The 17,314-nt window shown below is 38.4% G+C and overlaps 1 protein-coding gene across 1 annotated transcript in view; it reads left to right on the top strand.

Moving 5' to 3' along the window:
- The window catches only part of LOC139442848 (E3 ubiquitin-protein ligase FANCL-like), a 148,645-nt gene that overhangs the window by 8,457 nt on the left and 122,874 nt on the right, over positions 1-17,314 (top strand). The window contains exon 2 of the mRNA XM_071223748.1: positions 16,147-16,271. Within this exon, the coding sequence (XP_071079849.1) occupies positions 16,147-16,271 (125 nt within the window). The remainder of the gene's footprint in view (positions 1-16,146; positions 16,272-17,314) is intronic.

Genomic DNA, 17,314 nt, shown 5'->3' with positions numbered 1-17,314 from the left:
TGGAATGAGATTAAAAAGCTCCCCTCTATAAAACAAAGCCCAGAAGCTAACGCGGTCGCGAAAGATCTGTCTCTCGGGGGGTGTAGCGATGGCTGAATTCCTTACCACGAAGTATGGGCTGTGGCTCGACATGCGAACAACGGACGATGACCAACTACACGGCAGTGGGTGGAGAATAGAAAATGCTTGTGAGGGTGTTACTTTACAGATAATGAAGCTCCAGGAAGCGGCTGGTAAATTATACATATTTTTGTACGTGATTATGGACGCGCAACTTAATATACAGAATGGACGATTCGTGCAAGAGATCTATTAATAATCTTTTACCTAAAGAACCGCACTGTGCTATCATCTGCGGGCAAACGTGTTGCAGAAAAACAGCTTTTATTCTAGATATTTTACAAAGTCATTATCGGGATGTTTTCATTCATGTTGTTATTCTGTGTCCGACTATAAGCGTTAATAAAACATACCTATCGAGAGATTGGGTAATGAATGATCCCAGGGTACACAGAGTTGATCCGGGCGATCATTTACAAGACTGTTTACGAATATGTCACGAAAAATACGAAGGAGAATCAACCCTTTTCATAATAGACGACTGCAGTGCGAGTAAAGAACTTACCAAAAAGAAAGATATGCTTTCATATTTAGCATTCGTATTAAACTCTTATTAAAAAACGATCAACCAGCTGCTTATGCAATTGCTTAGCAAAAATATAGCAAATGTAGCAACTGCTGAGCAAAAATATAGCAAATATAGCAAAAATACGATAAATTGAACATTAGCGGTTATTATGTAATAATGTGGTTTTGAATCCCCATTTTTTCGCAACAGTTTATTATTACGGGCTGTATTGGATATGCCATATTTTATTATGTTAGACTTAAATATCTCCTTAGGTATTACATTATGGAATGCGATGAACTCATCGAACAAATGCTCAAAGAACCAGATCAACATGCAGAAGAACATACAGATAAATCTTTAGATAAACATAGAGAAAGACTCACTGCTTTGGTAGCTGGTGGAAAATGTTCCCAATATTTGGGGGAAAATTATACCACTGAAAAAATTGATAATATGACCGATGAAGAATTTTAAAAACTGTACGCGTGTTACGAGTCTAGACTGGGAGCTACCATGACTAAAACAATAGGTTCGGCTATGTTACAACTATACACAGTTGTAGCTAGTACGTTTCTCCCTATCCCGGCAGAACATCGCCCGTATTTATATGAATCTCTCGAGAAAGACCCATTCATCGAACACGCTATAAGAGCAGTAAGCTGTGAGTTTTATCATAGATACGGAATGTTCCTGGCTCAGGTGACCACCGCTTTAATAATGGCTACGTATTGTCAATTTAAACATAAGTGCCCACTTACTGATAATGGAGATTCAAGTGACACCACAGATTGTGGAGACGCAACAACAAGTACAAACCCCGATTGTATCACAGATTGTGGAAACACAATCACAACAAGTGAATGAGGAAATACCAGCGATAGCGAAATCACAAGCCAGAGTGACAAAGAATCCTTTGAAAATCGCAGCTGGGAGAAAGGGTGGGCTAGCGAGGAAGGCGAAACTAATGCATAATTCAAATATTGAATATAGTCTTGGGCTCCCTATGCACTAGGAGTTGTTGCTATAGCGGTGGTATGGTTGTTTTATAAGACTGGAGAAGAGAAAACGTCACCCCCGATTACACAACAAGAAGTTCAATTAGAGGTAAGCCCTCATATAATGTTATAATGACTACTCCAGTTACAGACGGTAAAATGTTGGCATACGCAACGTATCATTCAGCGGTGGTCAGCGACTTGGCCATTGGCTATGCTCGTACAGCTAAAATGATAACTAAGCCACACCACCCAAGCCAGATTTTAATGGTTATGATATCGGTATGATGGTTCTTGATATATTGATTGGCAATGGCAACAAAAAATATGCTCATCAAACAAGGACATCCCAGAAGACAAAATGAAGTAATTAAACATTTGAATATTTTATATTATTGAACATTTGAATATTTTATATTCATAGAGGTTATCACGCGAGTGTGTTTGGGGATGGTAAATATCCTGCATTAGGAATAAACATTGTATTTAGCGAGCCTTGGCGAGCTAAATACATAGTGTTTATTCCTAATACAGGATATTTACCATCCCTAAACACACAAGCGTGATAACCTCTTTATCATATAATGTCATTCTTCAATTCTGTGCTTGAAAATCGCTTCCCCTCACTCACAAACATTACCTAAACATTGCGAGTTTTCCTGGAATGCGCGCATTAATATTTATTACGTCACAGGGTAGGTGATGTGTCAGTCGGACAGTGACAGTAGCCAATATAGTTCAAACTGAAATCTGTTTCTTATACAGTGGCGAAGCAACATATACGCAAAACAACAATTGTTTTAACTTGCCTTTCGCGACAATCCATCGGTCTGTCCGCTAGAGTAACTGCCCTTTGTCAAAGGGAAGCTACTCTAACCCTAGTCTATGAGACATCACGGCCAGTGATTGTTCACAGTCGGCCTGTTCTGTCATAACGTTAAGAAGTATAGTCAGATGTATACACAGCGCAAAAACGAAACAAGGTAACAATTCATACATATTTCGCCTAAACCCAACTATTTTTATTTGTGGAAAAGGTTTCAAGCCGCAGAGGTCTACAAGCACAGATATGGCTTCTGATCCCGCTTGGCTAGGCCTAGTGCCCTCGCAAAATTGTTTCGAAATTTATATCTCCAAAGTTGCCCAAACTTATAAAATTCCTTAGTTACGTCGCAGTTCGACACTGACTTTCAGTATATAAGACTGTTTTTTTTAATAATTGTATCAATTATCCCTGTAGTTTATCCAGATTCACGATGGTTAATTCTGACTCGATCGCCGAATGACAAGTGCGACTCCATGTTTGTTTATAAACACTGAAAGTAGTCCCTACTTGACCTTTGATATTTGCATCTCTATCCGCATATGACCCCAACGGATATCGTTTTTATCCGTTGGCTTTATCCTGCCGAGAAACCTACCCATTATATGATAAATATAAATATGGCAACAATTACGATGATGGTCGGTGGAGCTATTGTTAATGCTCTAGCTTTTTCGGGGAGTAATTATTTATTTTCTACTCTGAGGGAATCAAACGCTAAAGGAGTTGAAGAGGAGCTTAAACGACATAATAAAGCATTAGAACAAATTGAAGCAATGGGCCAGACAGAGGATATTAGATTAGATTTTATTGATGATGAACTGCGTAAACAAGGACATTCAATTCAAAGTTTAAGGATGTTGAATCTGCCATGCACAAAGACTTCCTTGTTTATGGAAAGAAACTTGACCCAATACTGAGACCAACAATAAGTCATTTTTATACACCATCAGAGGCTCATAAAGACCACGAGATAGTGTTTATAATGTTTTGGTTATCAGTCATTGTAATTTTCAGTTATACAATATCTACACATAAACCATGATCTATCAGCCATGTCACCGACTGCTAATCTATAAATAACGCTGACTGGATGTTCAGCTGTAAGTTACCTTGACTGCTAATCTATAAATAGCAATGACAACTCAGCTATAAATAGCGCTGACTGGCTGTTCAGCTATGTCACGATGACTGTTGTCTATTTTTAGCTACACATAAGCTATGAGCTATAAATAGCAATGACAGCTATGACTCACCAGTGGAGATGTGATTTACCTTTTAGACAAATGATATGATATGTGTATAACCATGAATCTGTGCAGATATACACTCATGGGGAAATCGATTCAATGTCAGAAGCCATGTGTGGGTGTTTACTGTGGGACCCACTCTTATTACATCAGGCAGGGTTTTAAAAATTATGTTTGTTCTGTATGTGGGATAGGGTCAAAGGTAGTTACTGTTTATGTAAGAGTCATAGTGCTGATAGGGTCAGGAAGCTGATTATTATTTTAGGAAGAGAGATTACATTAATTTGAGGAATAGGTTGGGGAGAATACGTATTTATATATGAAAAACAACCATTTAGACATTTGAATCATTTTGTATATACCATTAAATCACAATGGTTTTTGTCAGAGAGTTGAAGGCTTACAACAAACCCCAGACTGTTACAGAACTCAAAGCTCAAGCGAAAAGAAGTGGGCTGAGAGGTTATTCTCGAATGAGAAAAGCTGAATTGATCGCTTTACTAGATAATAATCAACCCGATGATAAAAATAAACCCACTGTTGTTGATAATAATGAGTTAAAATTTGTACCAACAGCTGGCGTTGGTAAATATCTAAGAGGTTGGAAGATGGATATTCCAACATGGATGTTAATGATGTTAAGCCCATCGTATCGAGCAAAATTGACAAGGAGTTAGATGATTTAAATAGTATAAAATATCAGCTGACGATTAAAATGTTATTGATTAAAAGTACAGCAGACGATAGCACTGAATATACCGAACCTTATTTCCGGAGCAATCAAGAAGATATAGCCGAATCCCATACTATAAGCACATCATTAGATGCATCAATTCAGAGGATACAAGAAACTTTAGAACGCTGGGCTTAGATTCATAGACTCCGCACAGTTTCTGTTATCTTCCCTGGACAATTTAGCTAATGCGAACAATCCCGATGACTTTGCAATAACAAATCAATATACCGATCGGTGTCAGCATTTGTTGCTGAGAAAAGGTGTATATCCTTACGAAAAGATGGATGAGTGGTCTAGGTTCGACGAAACTAAATTACCACCCCTTGAATCATTCTAAAGTAACTTAACAGATTCTAAAATAACAGATACCGATTATGAACATGCTCTGACGGTGTGGGATATATTAGGTTGTAAGAATTTAGGTGATTATCACGATCTGTACTTAAAAACCGATGTACTGTTACTCGCCGATATATTCGAGATATTTAGAAAGACATGTTTAAAACAATACGGCTTGGACCCGGCATGGTAATATTCCAGTCCCGGTTTATCGTGGGATGCATTGTTGAAGAAGACCGGTGTAGAACTAAAATTACTCACAGATTACGATATGCACTTGTTTATTGAGAAAGGATTAAGAGGTGGTATATCGATGGTAGCGAAAAGGTATTCTAAGGCTAATAATAAAAAAGTGGAAGGATATGATCCGAGTAAACCCGACACGCACATATTATATCTCGACGCCAACAATTTGTACAGATGGGCTATGAGTCAACCTTTACCCATGGGCAGGTTTGAGTGGGTCGATGTGAATGATATCGATGTGGATGATATCCCCACAGATTCCGATAAAGGGTACATACTAAAGTACTCATGGAAATGAAAAAAAACTGTTTTGCTGGATTTAATAATCGACACAAAGCATTACGTAGATGTAAATACGAAAAAAAAATACAACTGGAAAAGTACTAGTCTGGTGGATTTGCTAGTTTTATCTCAGTGCTCAATAAAAAATGTACTTTACAGGAGGTAATTTGTAGGCACTTTCAACATTCAAAAATAAAACTAAGTCCAAATTGACATGGCAGAAACAGGCTATAGGCATTATGCAAATTAGCCTGGAAAAAAAGTTATCAAAACAATAATAAAAATAACGGCTACGTTTATGTACATGATAATAATGACATGTAAGTTGTTGTTTGAGAAGAGAATATGTTACTTTTACGTTCTGATATTTTGACGATGATTCACTATCCCACAATGCCACTTACAAATCACTAACCACTGACAAATCACATACACGTGGGTTTCAAGCACCTGTTTTCACCTGTCGTCAAGGTGTCATAGGTCTTGGACATTCACCTTGATCTACTAACACCTGGTTATGCTCAGTTTCACAATAGTCTGTTTTGTTCATATTTTTACACACTTTTACATGTAAAAAAACATAAAAACCCTTGATACGCTGTATTTGTGCCAAGGCCCAATTAGTACTAATTTAGTTGTTCGATTATTTATATATTTTGTATAATAACTGCATTTATTTAAAATCTGAGATCGAAAAAACAGGTTATTTTCATTTCCGTGAGTACTTTAGAAGTTGACTTGGAATATCCAAATTCGTTACATAAAGATCATAACAGTTATCTGCTAGCTCCTGAAAGATTAACGGTGAATAAAGATTGGATGTCGGAATATCAACACTCCTTGATGGGTAATACTAGGTTAGCTAACGAAAAACTTGTACCAAATTTGATGGATAAGACAAAATATATAGTTCACAACAGAAATCTCCAGTTATATCTATCGTTAGGTATGAAACTAAAGCAAATACACAGAGTTCTAAAGTTTGATCAAAGCCCTTGGATGGAGCCCTATATAAGGCTGAACACAGATTTAAGAAAGATAGCTACCAGTGATTTCGAAAAGAACCTATATAAGCTCATGAATAACTCAGTATTTGGTAAAACTATGGAGAATCTAAGGAAGCGTGTTGATGTTAAATTGGTCAGATCTGATGAGGAAGAAAGACTTAGGAAACTTATAGCCAGTCCGGCTTTAAACAGAAGCAAGATATTCGATAACGACTTAGCCGCGTTGCATATGCAGAAGAGTAATATGAAATTCAACAGACCGGTGTACGTTGATATGAGTATTCCTCACTTGTCAAAACACTTAATGTATGACTTTTATTACAACGAACTTAAGAAGCAGTACAGCGATAGGTGCGAGGTGTTATATACCAATACAGATTCTTTGTTGATTGAAATACAAACCGCGGATGTGTATAAAGATATAGCAGAAAAAATAGATATGTACGATACGAGCGATTACCCAAAAGATAATCCACTGCACAGCGTAGTAAATAAAAAGGTATTAGGTAAGATGAAGGATGAATGTGCTGGGACCCCTATAGCTGAGTATGTCGGATTAAGACCTAGGATGTATTCTATAAAGAAGTCCGATGATGGAGAGATAAGAAAAGCTAAGGGTGTTAAGAAGTATGTGGTAAAAAAGCATATCAAACACAAACAGTATAAAGAAGCATTTTTCAATGGTAGAACATTCAAACACGAGATGAACTCTTTAAGAAGTTACAATCATAGGATATATGGATTAAGAATGAACAAGACATCATTATCCCCCTTAGATACAAAGAGATGGATTGATAAGGATGGTGTAACTACCTATGCTTATGGTTATGGTGGTAATACTGTATCGTTTGGAACTATGAGAAACTCTTCTCGTACAAATGCCCTGCCCGGTCCATCTTTAAGATAATAAAGAATAGGCTCTCCTTCTTTCATTACCAATCTACTAATGTTATATGTCTGAAGGGACCAAATCGGATCAGGCCTCCTTCGAGTTCACCGGGCTGGTATAAATATCTTATGCTTACTCTATCCAGAAGTTTTTTTTCTTTGCCTCTCCTCGGTGCTGAAGATTCGGAAGTCACGGATTTCATTTTAATCGCATCGGATGGTTTCTTCCCGATTAATCTCGTTGCTTCATTATTCAGCACTGATACAACAGCTGATAATCGTGTCACCCATTCGGTTGATCTTAATCGTTCCGATTTCATTTCGATCCCATACTGATAGCCAAACAAACGTTCCGCTAATGTCCGGTTAAATCTTTCAACGATAGCTTGACTACGATGGGCCTCTTTTTCAACACACCTGATTTCAACATCATGCTTTGTTAACAGTTTAGTTATTGATCCCATAAACTCGCGACCAGGATCTACTTGAAATAGCTTAGGCCATTTTAGTGGTCCGCGTTTATATATATGGCTCAGTGCATTAGCTACTTCTGTTGAATCTTTCGAGGTTAATGGCTCAGCCTTTTTGTATCGACTAGCCACATCCACTACGGTTAAAGGATAATTATGTGTTTTGCGTCTTACCTTATCCTGGGGAAGAAACAAGAGGTCAGCCTGATGAACTCCATTCGTTGTAAAAATATCTTCTTCCTCGGTATATAACGCGGTGCCGGTAAGTATATTTGCCACATCGCTTGTTTCTTTAGCCAATCCTTGGCCACATCTTAAGATACCTTAGCCGGGGTGGCTAATTTTTGTATTGCTCCTATAACTTTCCAATATCCTCGTGGGCTGTAATAAATTTTCTTCATTATGAATTAATATTGATGTTTCTTTTAAAAGGAGTCATGGTCATCGTTGAATCGCATCAGCGCGTTTTGACATAAAAAATTCCCTCTGTAGTAGCGGTATAGGTATATATAAATCTGACTCCAGTGGAAGTGAGCCAGAACCTCATTACCTATACTACTGCGGTCTGCAAATAATCGAGTCTGGACCAGACAATCCAGTGATTGATATCATGAGCATCGATCTACAGAATTGGGATACGATGACATGTATCAATCAAGTCAGCGAGCCTTACCACCTCTTATGACAAGCATAGGATGCTGAATGCCTATTCTTACCTTGATCTTCATGGGTCTTGCTCAGAGAAAGGCATTTAGCAACATAATGCAGTCAAACAAACGACTGCTATATTGCTCTTCATTTAAAGGTAAACAACGTCCCAACTCTCAGTCCTCTTGCTGGCACCATTTAAATTATCCCATGTAATCACCAGATGCTAATCAGCATCAGTGATTCAACAAACTGGGCTTCCCACCAGTGAGGGGGAAAAAGGAGGGTCTCATTCACAGCGAGGGGGAATCCCCTTGAATCCTTTCATTTGATTGCATGATGCTACCTATAATTTTTCTTTTCACTTTGCAAATTTGTCTCTGTGTGCAAATGTGAGCGTGAGTGTATATGCAATTATATAATTTAATATTCAGCAAATAAGTGTACATATTATGTTTGCAACAATGAAGTTCAGTTCCTGTTGAGTTGTCGTCATTCACTTGATGCTCAATTAATGACTTTATTACAGGTCTAATTAGTGGTAGAACCACTCAGATTACCTGACTATGTAAAATAAACTGAATAACATTCACCCCTGCCTACGAGGGTATCAAGGATATATCGCAATCAGTGGTTCACATTTAACATTTCTCGTGACCGGGGTAATTATTCAATCTAAGATTGGGTTATTAGTCAATGCCTGATGTGATGAATGTATTACATGTTATGTAATATGCATGTGGCAGCCAAGCAAAAGAGACAAATGGAGAGTTGATATCGATCAAAGGTTTATCAAATAATTTGTTGATTGATTAATCACTGATTATGTTCAGACTACCTTAGAAGGAAAGAAAAACAAACAATGAATGTTTTGTGGGATATGATGGGCTGAGTGTGGATGATGCAGGCGGGCGTGATATGCAAGGTCCTACCGCAGACTAGAAATCGCATACAGACCCTATCGCGCGTCAACTTGTCCCTCCTACGTGATTCGCAGACAGGACCCACAGCAAGGATACTGTCACTCCTCATGCGGAAACAGCGGGCAGAAGAATTTGGGCTCCCGCTGTAGTTAGCTGGCAGCAAGCCCCAGACTGCACCATACCTACTGTACCAAATTTATTGAAATAAAATAACAGCAATAAGAACGATACATTCATAAACTAGATAAGACTATGTACAATATTCTTCACTGTGGAAAAAGGCGCAACCTGACAATTGGGGTGGTTTTGGGGTTGGGGGTAAGAGGTGAAATCGCTAACCGCCAGACGCGATGTGTTGTGAGGATGACTTGACTTGGGAGTAAAAGTAGTGACGTCATGAGACCAAGGGTAGTGACGTCATTGGAGAAATGACGTATGTTGCCATGGGGAATATTTTGGCGGGTCTTGTGAGAGGAGAATGTTTGTAAACAAATGGTGGAAAATGGTAAATGGGAATAGTTACTTGTATTTATTATGTGGAGCTTACAATAAACCGATTAAGCTAAATAATGCTAAATCATATTAATTGCGCAGTGGATTTGGTAAAAGTATTAGTTTATATATATGTAGGTTTACTAAAGCAGATGTTATACACCCATATTTGAGCATGAAGTGCCTTTGTGAAAACAATTTACTTTGTTCAAAGGATTAGCTGATGATACATTGATTGATTGCTAATTGTTATCTAACTCTGTGGATATGTTTTAAAGAACTGTGGACATTGTTGTTATGTATGCTATCTTAGCTGACCAGTGAGACATAACAATTATGTGAAACACAAAACACCTGAAACAACATATGTGATTAGTACATATATATAAGATAGCTGGGCCATAAAGCGCAAAAACATGGGAGGCCTAAATGGTGACTGAACCAATTATTCCATTCTTACAAATTATCTGGCAATAGTAATAAATTATTCCAAAGTGTTATGCTTATGGGTATCATTATGAATATATTGAAATAGCTTCAACTAAAAAAACTTGAGAGTGGAATATATTAGTTTTTAAATCTCCTATCTCAGCTAAGCTTATCTCTTTCTTCTTCGATCCTAAGTGGAAAACGAGCTAATACAAAGGTTTCCAGCTTCTAAAAAAACATATCTATTAAGTGTAAGACGGGACAGCAAAATACGTTCAAAATGTACATAAGTAGAGCAAGGTCCATCATCAACACAAGTCCAAGAAGACTATACTGAAGCAGTGCATCCTAAACCCTCAAATACAGCAGCTGACAATCAACCTCCCACCACACCGCCATAAATTTCTTCTCGTGGAGGATGAAGTTTCCGATTCTTTTCTTACTAACAATATATATAGACATTAATCGAATGAAACCCATTCCATTGTCATTGAACCACGGAAGATCCGCAACAAGTTCTATAGAAAGAATAATCCCATTTGGATGCTGCGCTTCCGACTTCAGAGAATTGTACTGAGGATTGTCCTTCATACACTCAAGAATCGGAACGGGTTTCATGGAGATCACTGGAGAGTCGGGATTGACATCAGCCCCCTCCATCCAATTACTCTGAGATAGAGACTACTCTTATCATCATTTCCAACCAGATCATCACGATCGTAGGGATAGACAGAAGTAACTTCCCTTACCTTTGGATCACAGAACTCAATCCTCTGCCTTTTTGCCTTATCTATCCCAGAACCTAATTACAGCCTTCTCCTGTTTTAGAAGAATTAAGGATAGTCTTCAAACACCTTAAAGCAATTTGCTTGACTGTTGCATGCATGGAATGAAATCGATCGCAACTGCTCAAAATTTGGATGGGGATGTATAAACTCTCAACCCCAAAAGATTGTTACATACTTCCATCATAGACAATCAGGAATTGGCACATATGGACCTTACAGTTTGACATACTCTTCCCTTCCTCTCCACAATCTTGTCATCGACAGAAGCCATAGCCATAACAGTTGCTCATGCCAGAACATCAGGAGAGGCGCACATCAGAGGAACAGTAACCATGCTTCACAAGAAGTTGTGTTGGACTTAATTTCCAATTTCCTTGGCCTCATGACATATCTGCGTAGAAGTGGAATTCTAAAGTCTTGTTATTATGAGGACCAATTCATCTCCCTTCCTATTTGGAATCCAAGAAATAGCATATGAAGTCACTAAAGACACACAGCTACAGATGCCTGTTGACCTTTTATAGCTTCAAAGGCACCAACTGGAGAACTCTCAGAGATTCAGACAGAAGTCACACTATAATCCATGGCAATCAGACTTGATGCCTATCAGCAGTAGAGATCTAATTTTCGTGAATGAAGATGAAGAAAGAACTATAGAAGTCCTAAAGCTTCCAGTACACGAAACAGTCAGTTTCTCGAACGCTACCGCACTTCCGCACCCCCGGTCATTCATCAGGGAGATTTTATGCGCAGCCTTGATCTACAGGATAGGTATCTGATGTACCTATCCATCAGAAGCACCGCCAATACCTTCGCTTAATCTTTCAAGTGAGTGACAGGTTTCAAGGAATTCACTATCAGTGAAAGGTGCTCCCATTTGGAATTTCTACGGCCCTGTGTTTATTCACCCATATCTCAAAACCTATCACTCAGTTTCTGCATTACCAGGGTATCATGGTCAAAGCATGTATGGACGTTTGCATCCAAGCTCACACAGATCAGAGTATTTTCAAGAAACATCTACAGTTCGCCTGGAAGTTATTACATTAACTAGTTTAAGCAACATGACAGGATCATTGTGTAAATACTAGAAAAAATCATTGAGTTTTATCATGTTGTCGTCCTTACAGTTCGAGTTCCCAGACTTGAATACCAAATGGAGGGATGAGATTTGTCTGTAGAGACTTTACATCCCAACCCTCTTCTCGCCAACCGATGTGTTAGGATTGAGTAGTTGGTTTGAAGACCTTGTTTGGTATTGTTGATCATTCCTCTTCCTGTTAAAGTGTACTCAAACACTGCGGTAGTGGTTGATAGGTTTAACATAACGAAAAAAGAGATGCCAAGCTGCTACACCTTATGTTGATTGACACTAAGTGTGTGGGCAATACTTGTAAAACTCTACTGACCAGGCATGGATGATTGCACTCTCTCGCCTACAGGGTAGGGTGTCGATCATTTCCTCTTATCATTTTGGCTTACTCAGTTACTGCGGTAGTGATTGAAAGCTTTTAAAGAAGCAAAAAATAGAGATGCCAAGGCTGCTACACCTTATGTCTGTTGACTGTAAGTATGTGGGCATTCTTGAAGAACTTGTCCTGAACTGACCGGGCAGGGATGATTTGCTCTCTCGTCTACGGGGAGGGTTACCAGACGTAGTCGATCAAGTTTGTGTTTCAGTCAAGAAACGTCTCCACAGTAAGATGATTAGAAAGAGAATGAGTGAGCTTGAGACGTCACATGATCTCATTGAGTGGGAAGCAGCCCATCGTCAGTGATGGTAGTCATGGAGACAGCTGGGATGTGTTGGGGTGTGATGTTTTTCATAAGATGGAGACTTGTTTGAGGATTGTTTGTCCACAAGGATCGAGAAGGAAGGGAAATGCATAGTCTGAGATAGGATAAGTATTCATAGATATACAATTTATTGTAAAATTTACAATTTGTATATTTTGAAATACTCTTTTGAGTAATAATGATTGATTTATGTGAATATGATGCCTGACAGGTGCATTTGTTGACAGATTTCAGTTGTTTGTGTTGGAATAGTTTGGTTCCTCATTAGCAAAAGAATTTGAAAATATATTGTCCCAACATATAAGTCACTGAGTTACAGTGAACTAAGCGTAGACGAGTTATGCCCTTTTCTTTGTGTGTGTGTGTATGTTCAGACTCTTTGGATGTGATAGAGGAAAATCAATCTTTTTCATTTATGGCAAGCCTTTTTTCGTATGCATCGAATGAAACTGTTAAATAGGAAGATTTGTCACACAATACATATATTGGTGTATGCTATAAAAAAGGTTACCAAAAACTGAACACTTGGCATTGTCTTTTTTTCAAACTTGCATCATATATGCAGTTAAATGTACACCATCAGATAGACAATGTAATATTCTACATCACCTTGTAATGTTATAGTTAAAGGGACACTACTTCCATAACTTAGTTATCGTGCTGCGGTAAACTTGCGAATAATCCTTTGAAATCGGTGCAACTGTTTGTATTTACAGTCTTAAGTGGCAGGGAAACCTTCTTAACGTCACATCTTCCTTTAGTCAATTCTATTTCACAAGCTTACAAGAACTGAATTTTCAAGGGAGTATTCCAATGAACAATCATTCATTGAAAGCGTATAACTTGCACACTCAAAAGTATGCAGTCCAAAACAAAAATGGCTGATATATGACACTTCCAATGCATTGATATTGTAACATGAATGTCACATTTTAGCACATTGTCCATTTCACTTTGGAATCAGCATCACTTTAGACAGACCATGTCGTGAGATTGTTTAAAGATGTTTTATTAAGAAAATAACATTTTAGTTTGTTTCACATAGATCAAACACTCCACAGAAGAAAGTAGTTAGTGGGTCTCCGTTTCTTTATTTCGTACATGTTTAGGCCAACTGCCCATGGTACATATATTGGTCCACAGAATTAATTATTGACTCACGGTAGATAAAGGCATAATACAAATACATTGCGGTATTTCAAATTGTAGTTTGGTTACAGTCAGACATTAGCATATTAAATTTATCCAGGGTTGGATGGACATAAATTATCATAGGCTTTGCAAATTAACAAAAAGTGGTATTCATTTTCCACATAACCAATATTACACAATTTACAAATCCTCGAGTTTCCAGGTACATTGTTATATCTTCCCGTTTCAATATATAAGGAATGCGAACTGCAACGAAAAGGAGCTATTGCCGATCTAACTTTACCAAAAGTTACAGCAGATATATATGGTTCAACTCAAAATGACATTTTAAATAATGAATAATGATACATTTTAGAGCTTCCGAAAATTGCTGAATGCCAATCCTGTTTGGTCATATACATTAAACACTAAACTGCTGAAAGTAGTCAGTGGGTCATTAAACAACAAACAGCGGGTCATATACATCATACACTACACTGCTGAAAGTAGTTAGTGGGTCATATAGATCAAACACTACACTGCTGAAAGTAGTTAGTGGGTCATATACATCATACACTACACTGCTGAAAGTAGTTAGTAGTTTATATAGATCAAACACTACACTGCTGAAAGTAGTTACAGTCTGTTTGACTCCAAATGAGAACGATGAATTGCAAAATAACTCGAAATTTAGAAAAGTGTATGAAACATCAATACGGTACTTGACCATGAATACCCTGTACCCAACAAAATCTGAATTTTGTTCATTTTAAGACCCATGACGGATGAAGTTCTGAAACTATCATGTAATTTAGTATAGAAATGTGTACATGACACGTAGGGGGGACAAACTGTGGAAGGCACAGCGCAAGCACACATGTACTGCACGTTCTGGGGTAGGGGAAGTGACAGAGCGTTAGAGGGGCCGTCTCATGATAATTTCAGTTGAAATCTGACTCGCTCATGCCATAGATCTCGTCGTCGGAACTGCTGGTGCCTGAACCGACTGCCACTATTATAGGTTGGACTGTTGCTGGCCGTAGTCCATCTCGTGACCAATAACGTGGCTCTGTCTCGTCAACAACTGTGGCCACACAACGCCTCCATGTTTCTACTGTTACCCGACCAACGGATTCCTTTACGAGTTGTTCAACTTCTCGTAATTTGAACGTTGTGTTCGATCGTCCAACGTCACCCTTGACGATGCCCCATACCAACTTGATTGGATTCAGGTCGCAGTGATAAGGTGGCAGTCGTAAGATAGGGTCACCCTGATCAACCTTGCATGGTTTTGACATGTTCCCTACCTCCTTGGCCTGACTATTGTATCTCGTCGACTAACAACATTTTTAAGTTTCTGAGGGGACATACCAAGAGCTTTTGAAGCTTGTTTCAAGAATTTATTAATTGCATAAAATGGCTTTGCTCTTTCTGCTTCACTTCTAAAGACATCATACACATTCAACATCAACTGTTTAACATCTGCTGAGAAGTGCATCTTGTCATTGAATGAACACGGTAACTGTGTAGCACGTGCAGACCGTGCTTGCGTTGTTCCTTCCACGGTTTGTCCCCCTACGTGTCATGTACACATTTCTATACAAAATTACATGATAGTTTCTTAAAGAACTTCATCCGTCATGGATCTTAAATTAAACAAAATTCAGATTTTGTTGGGTACAGGGTATTCATGGTCAAGTACCGTATTGATGTTTCATACACTTTTCTGGATTTCGAGTTATTTTGCAATACATCGTTCTCATTTGGAGTCAAACGGACTGTTGTAGGTTATATCGATCAAACATTACACTGCTGAAAGTAGTTAGTAGGTTATATAGATCAAACACTACACTGCTGAAAGTAGTTAGTGGGTCATATAGATCAAACACTACACTGCTGAAAGTAGTTAGTGGGTCATATAGATCAAACATTACACTGCTGAAAGTAGTTAGTAGGTTATATAGATCAAACACTACACTGCTGAAAGTAGTTAGTGGGTCATATAGACATGATAGATCAAACACTACATTGCTGAAAGTAGTTAGTGGGTCATATAGATCCAACATTACACTGCTAAAAGTAGTTGGTGGGTTATATAGATCAAACACTACACTGCTGAAAGTAGTTAATAGGTTATATAGATCAAACACTACACTGCTGAAAGTAGTTAGTAGGTTATATAGATCCAACATTACACTGCTGAAAGTAGTTAGTAGGTTATATAGATCAAACACTACACAATTGAAGGTATTTTGATTTGTGTATTTATAGGCAAGAAGAAGGGGTGTGAGCTGCCAGAAGTGAGAATGTATGGAGTGATGGATAGCCTGACACTGGGTGTGCCAGTACTAAAAAAAACCTCACATAGAGTGTATGATGGATTCACCACGACCGAGGTACGTCAGTTTGTCTTCACCCTCCTCCATTTTTTTATATTATTTTATCCCCTATTTCATATTATGACAATTTTTTAACTTATCCTATCTCACTCTATGCATTCCACCTTCTACTTTCGATCCCTTGAGTGGAAACATCCTTGATCAAAGTTTCGAGCTTCTAAGCTTCATTTGCCGAGCCACCCATGCATCCCAATGACAACCATCCCAGTATCTAGGTCATGCACCTTGATCTGGTGCAGCACCCTGTCCTCAATCTGGTCCATTGACTGCCTCATTATTCTCTTCTTTTTCGCCTCCCTGTGGAGACGTACTTATTGTTTTAGAGAATATTTGAGTTAATAAATATGGGTAAGGACCAAGCCAAATGTCCAGCCTCCATGAAGTGCCACCACATATTTTCACCGGTGAATCCTCATAAATTATGCTGTTATTGTCGTGGAGTCTGTTAACTTGGTTTACAGTGTTGGGAATGCTGTCTTTGTCACAAGAGGCATTTACAGACTATCTTAATAAATGCCAAAGGAGAGGGATTGATCGTTGATCTAAATCCAAGGATACTGAACATGGACACATTAGAACCCAACTAATGCGGTTATCCTACTATGAAAACTGTGTTAAAGCAATCACCATCAGCCACAATTACTGACAGTGGAAGAAGATACCATTGCCGACAGTTTTCTGCATGATGAAGTTTCAGAAGTTTTCTTCAAAGTCTAACAGTGATCCACTGACTATACAACAAACTTCCAGGCAACAAATATGTCAGACAAACATATGGTGCTGACAGTAAATTTTGACCAGTCTACCGAGATATGTTTATCTTCTCATACCCAATCTGCAGGAAGTCATGTATCGACTTTGGAGATTACAGTGCGACCAGTCAATTCTACATGAACCAGCCATACCTCTACTCTGATTGACCAAGCCATTCCGGAATTATCTACTACGACTACTATGGACTCTAGCTGAAACCAGGTGTTGACATCGCCTACCGTAAAGAGAAAGAGTAGAGAGCGGTCTCGACCCAAGGACATTCGCCG

The sequence above is a fragment of the Haliotis cracherodii genome, unplaced genomic scaffold (assembly GCF_022045235.1).
Source record: "Haliotis cracherodii isolate W230 unplaced genomic scaffold, xgHalCrac1.p SCAF_5, whole genome shotgun sequence".
In the NCBI taxonomy this organism is placed as follows: Eukaryota; Metazoa; Mollusca; class Gastropoda; order Lepetellida; family Haliotidae; genus Haliotis; species Haliotis cracherodii.
This window is presented reverse-complemented; position numbering and strand designations above follow the sequence as displayed.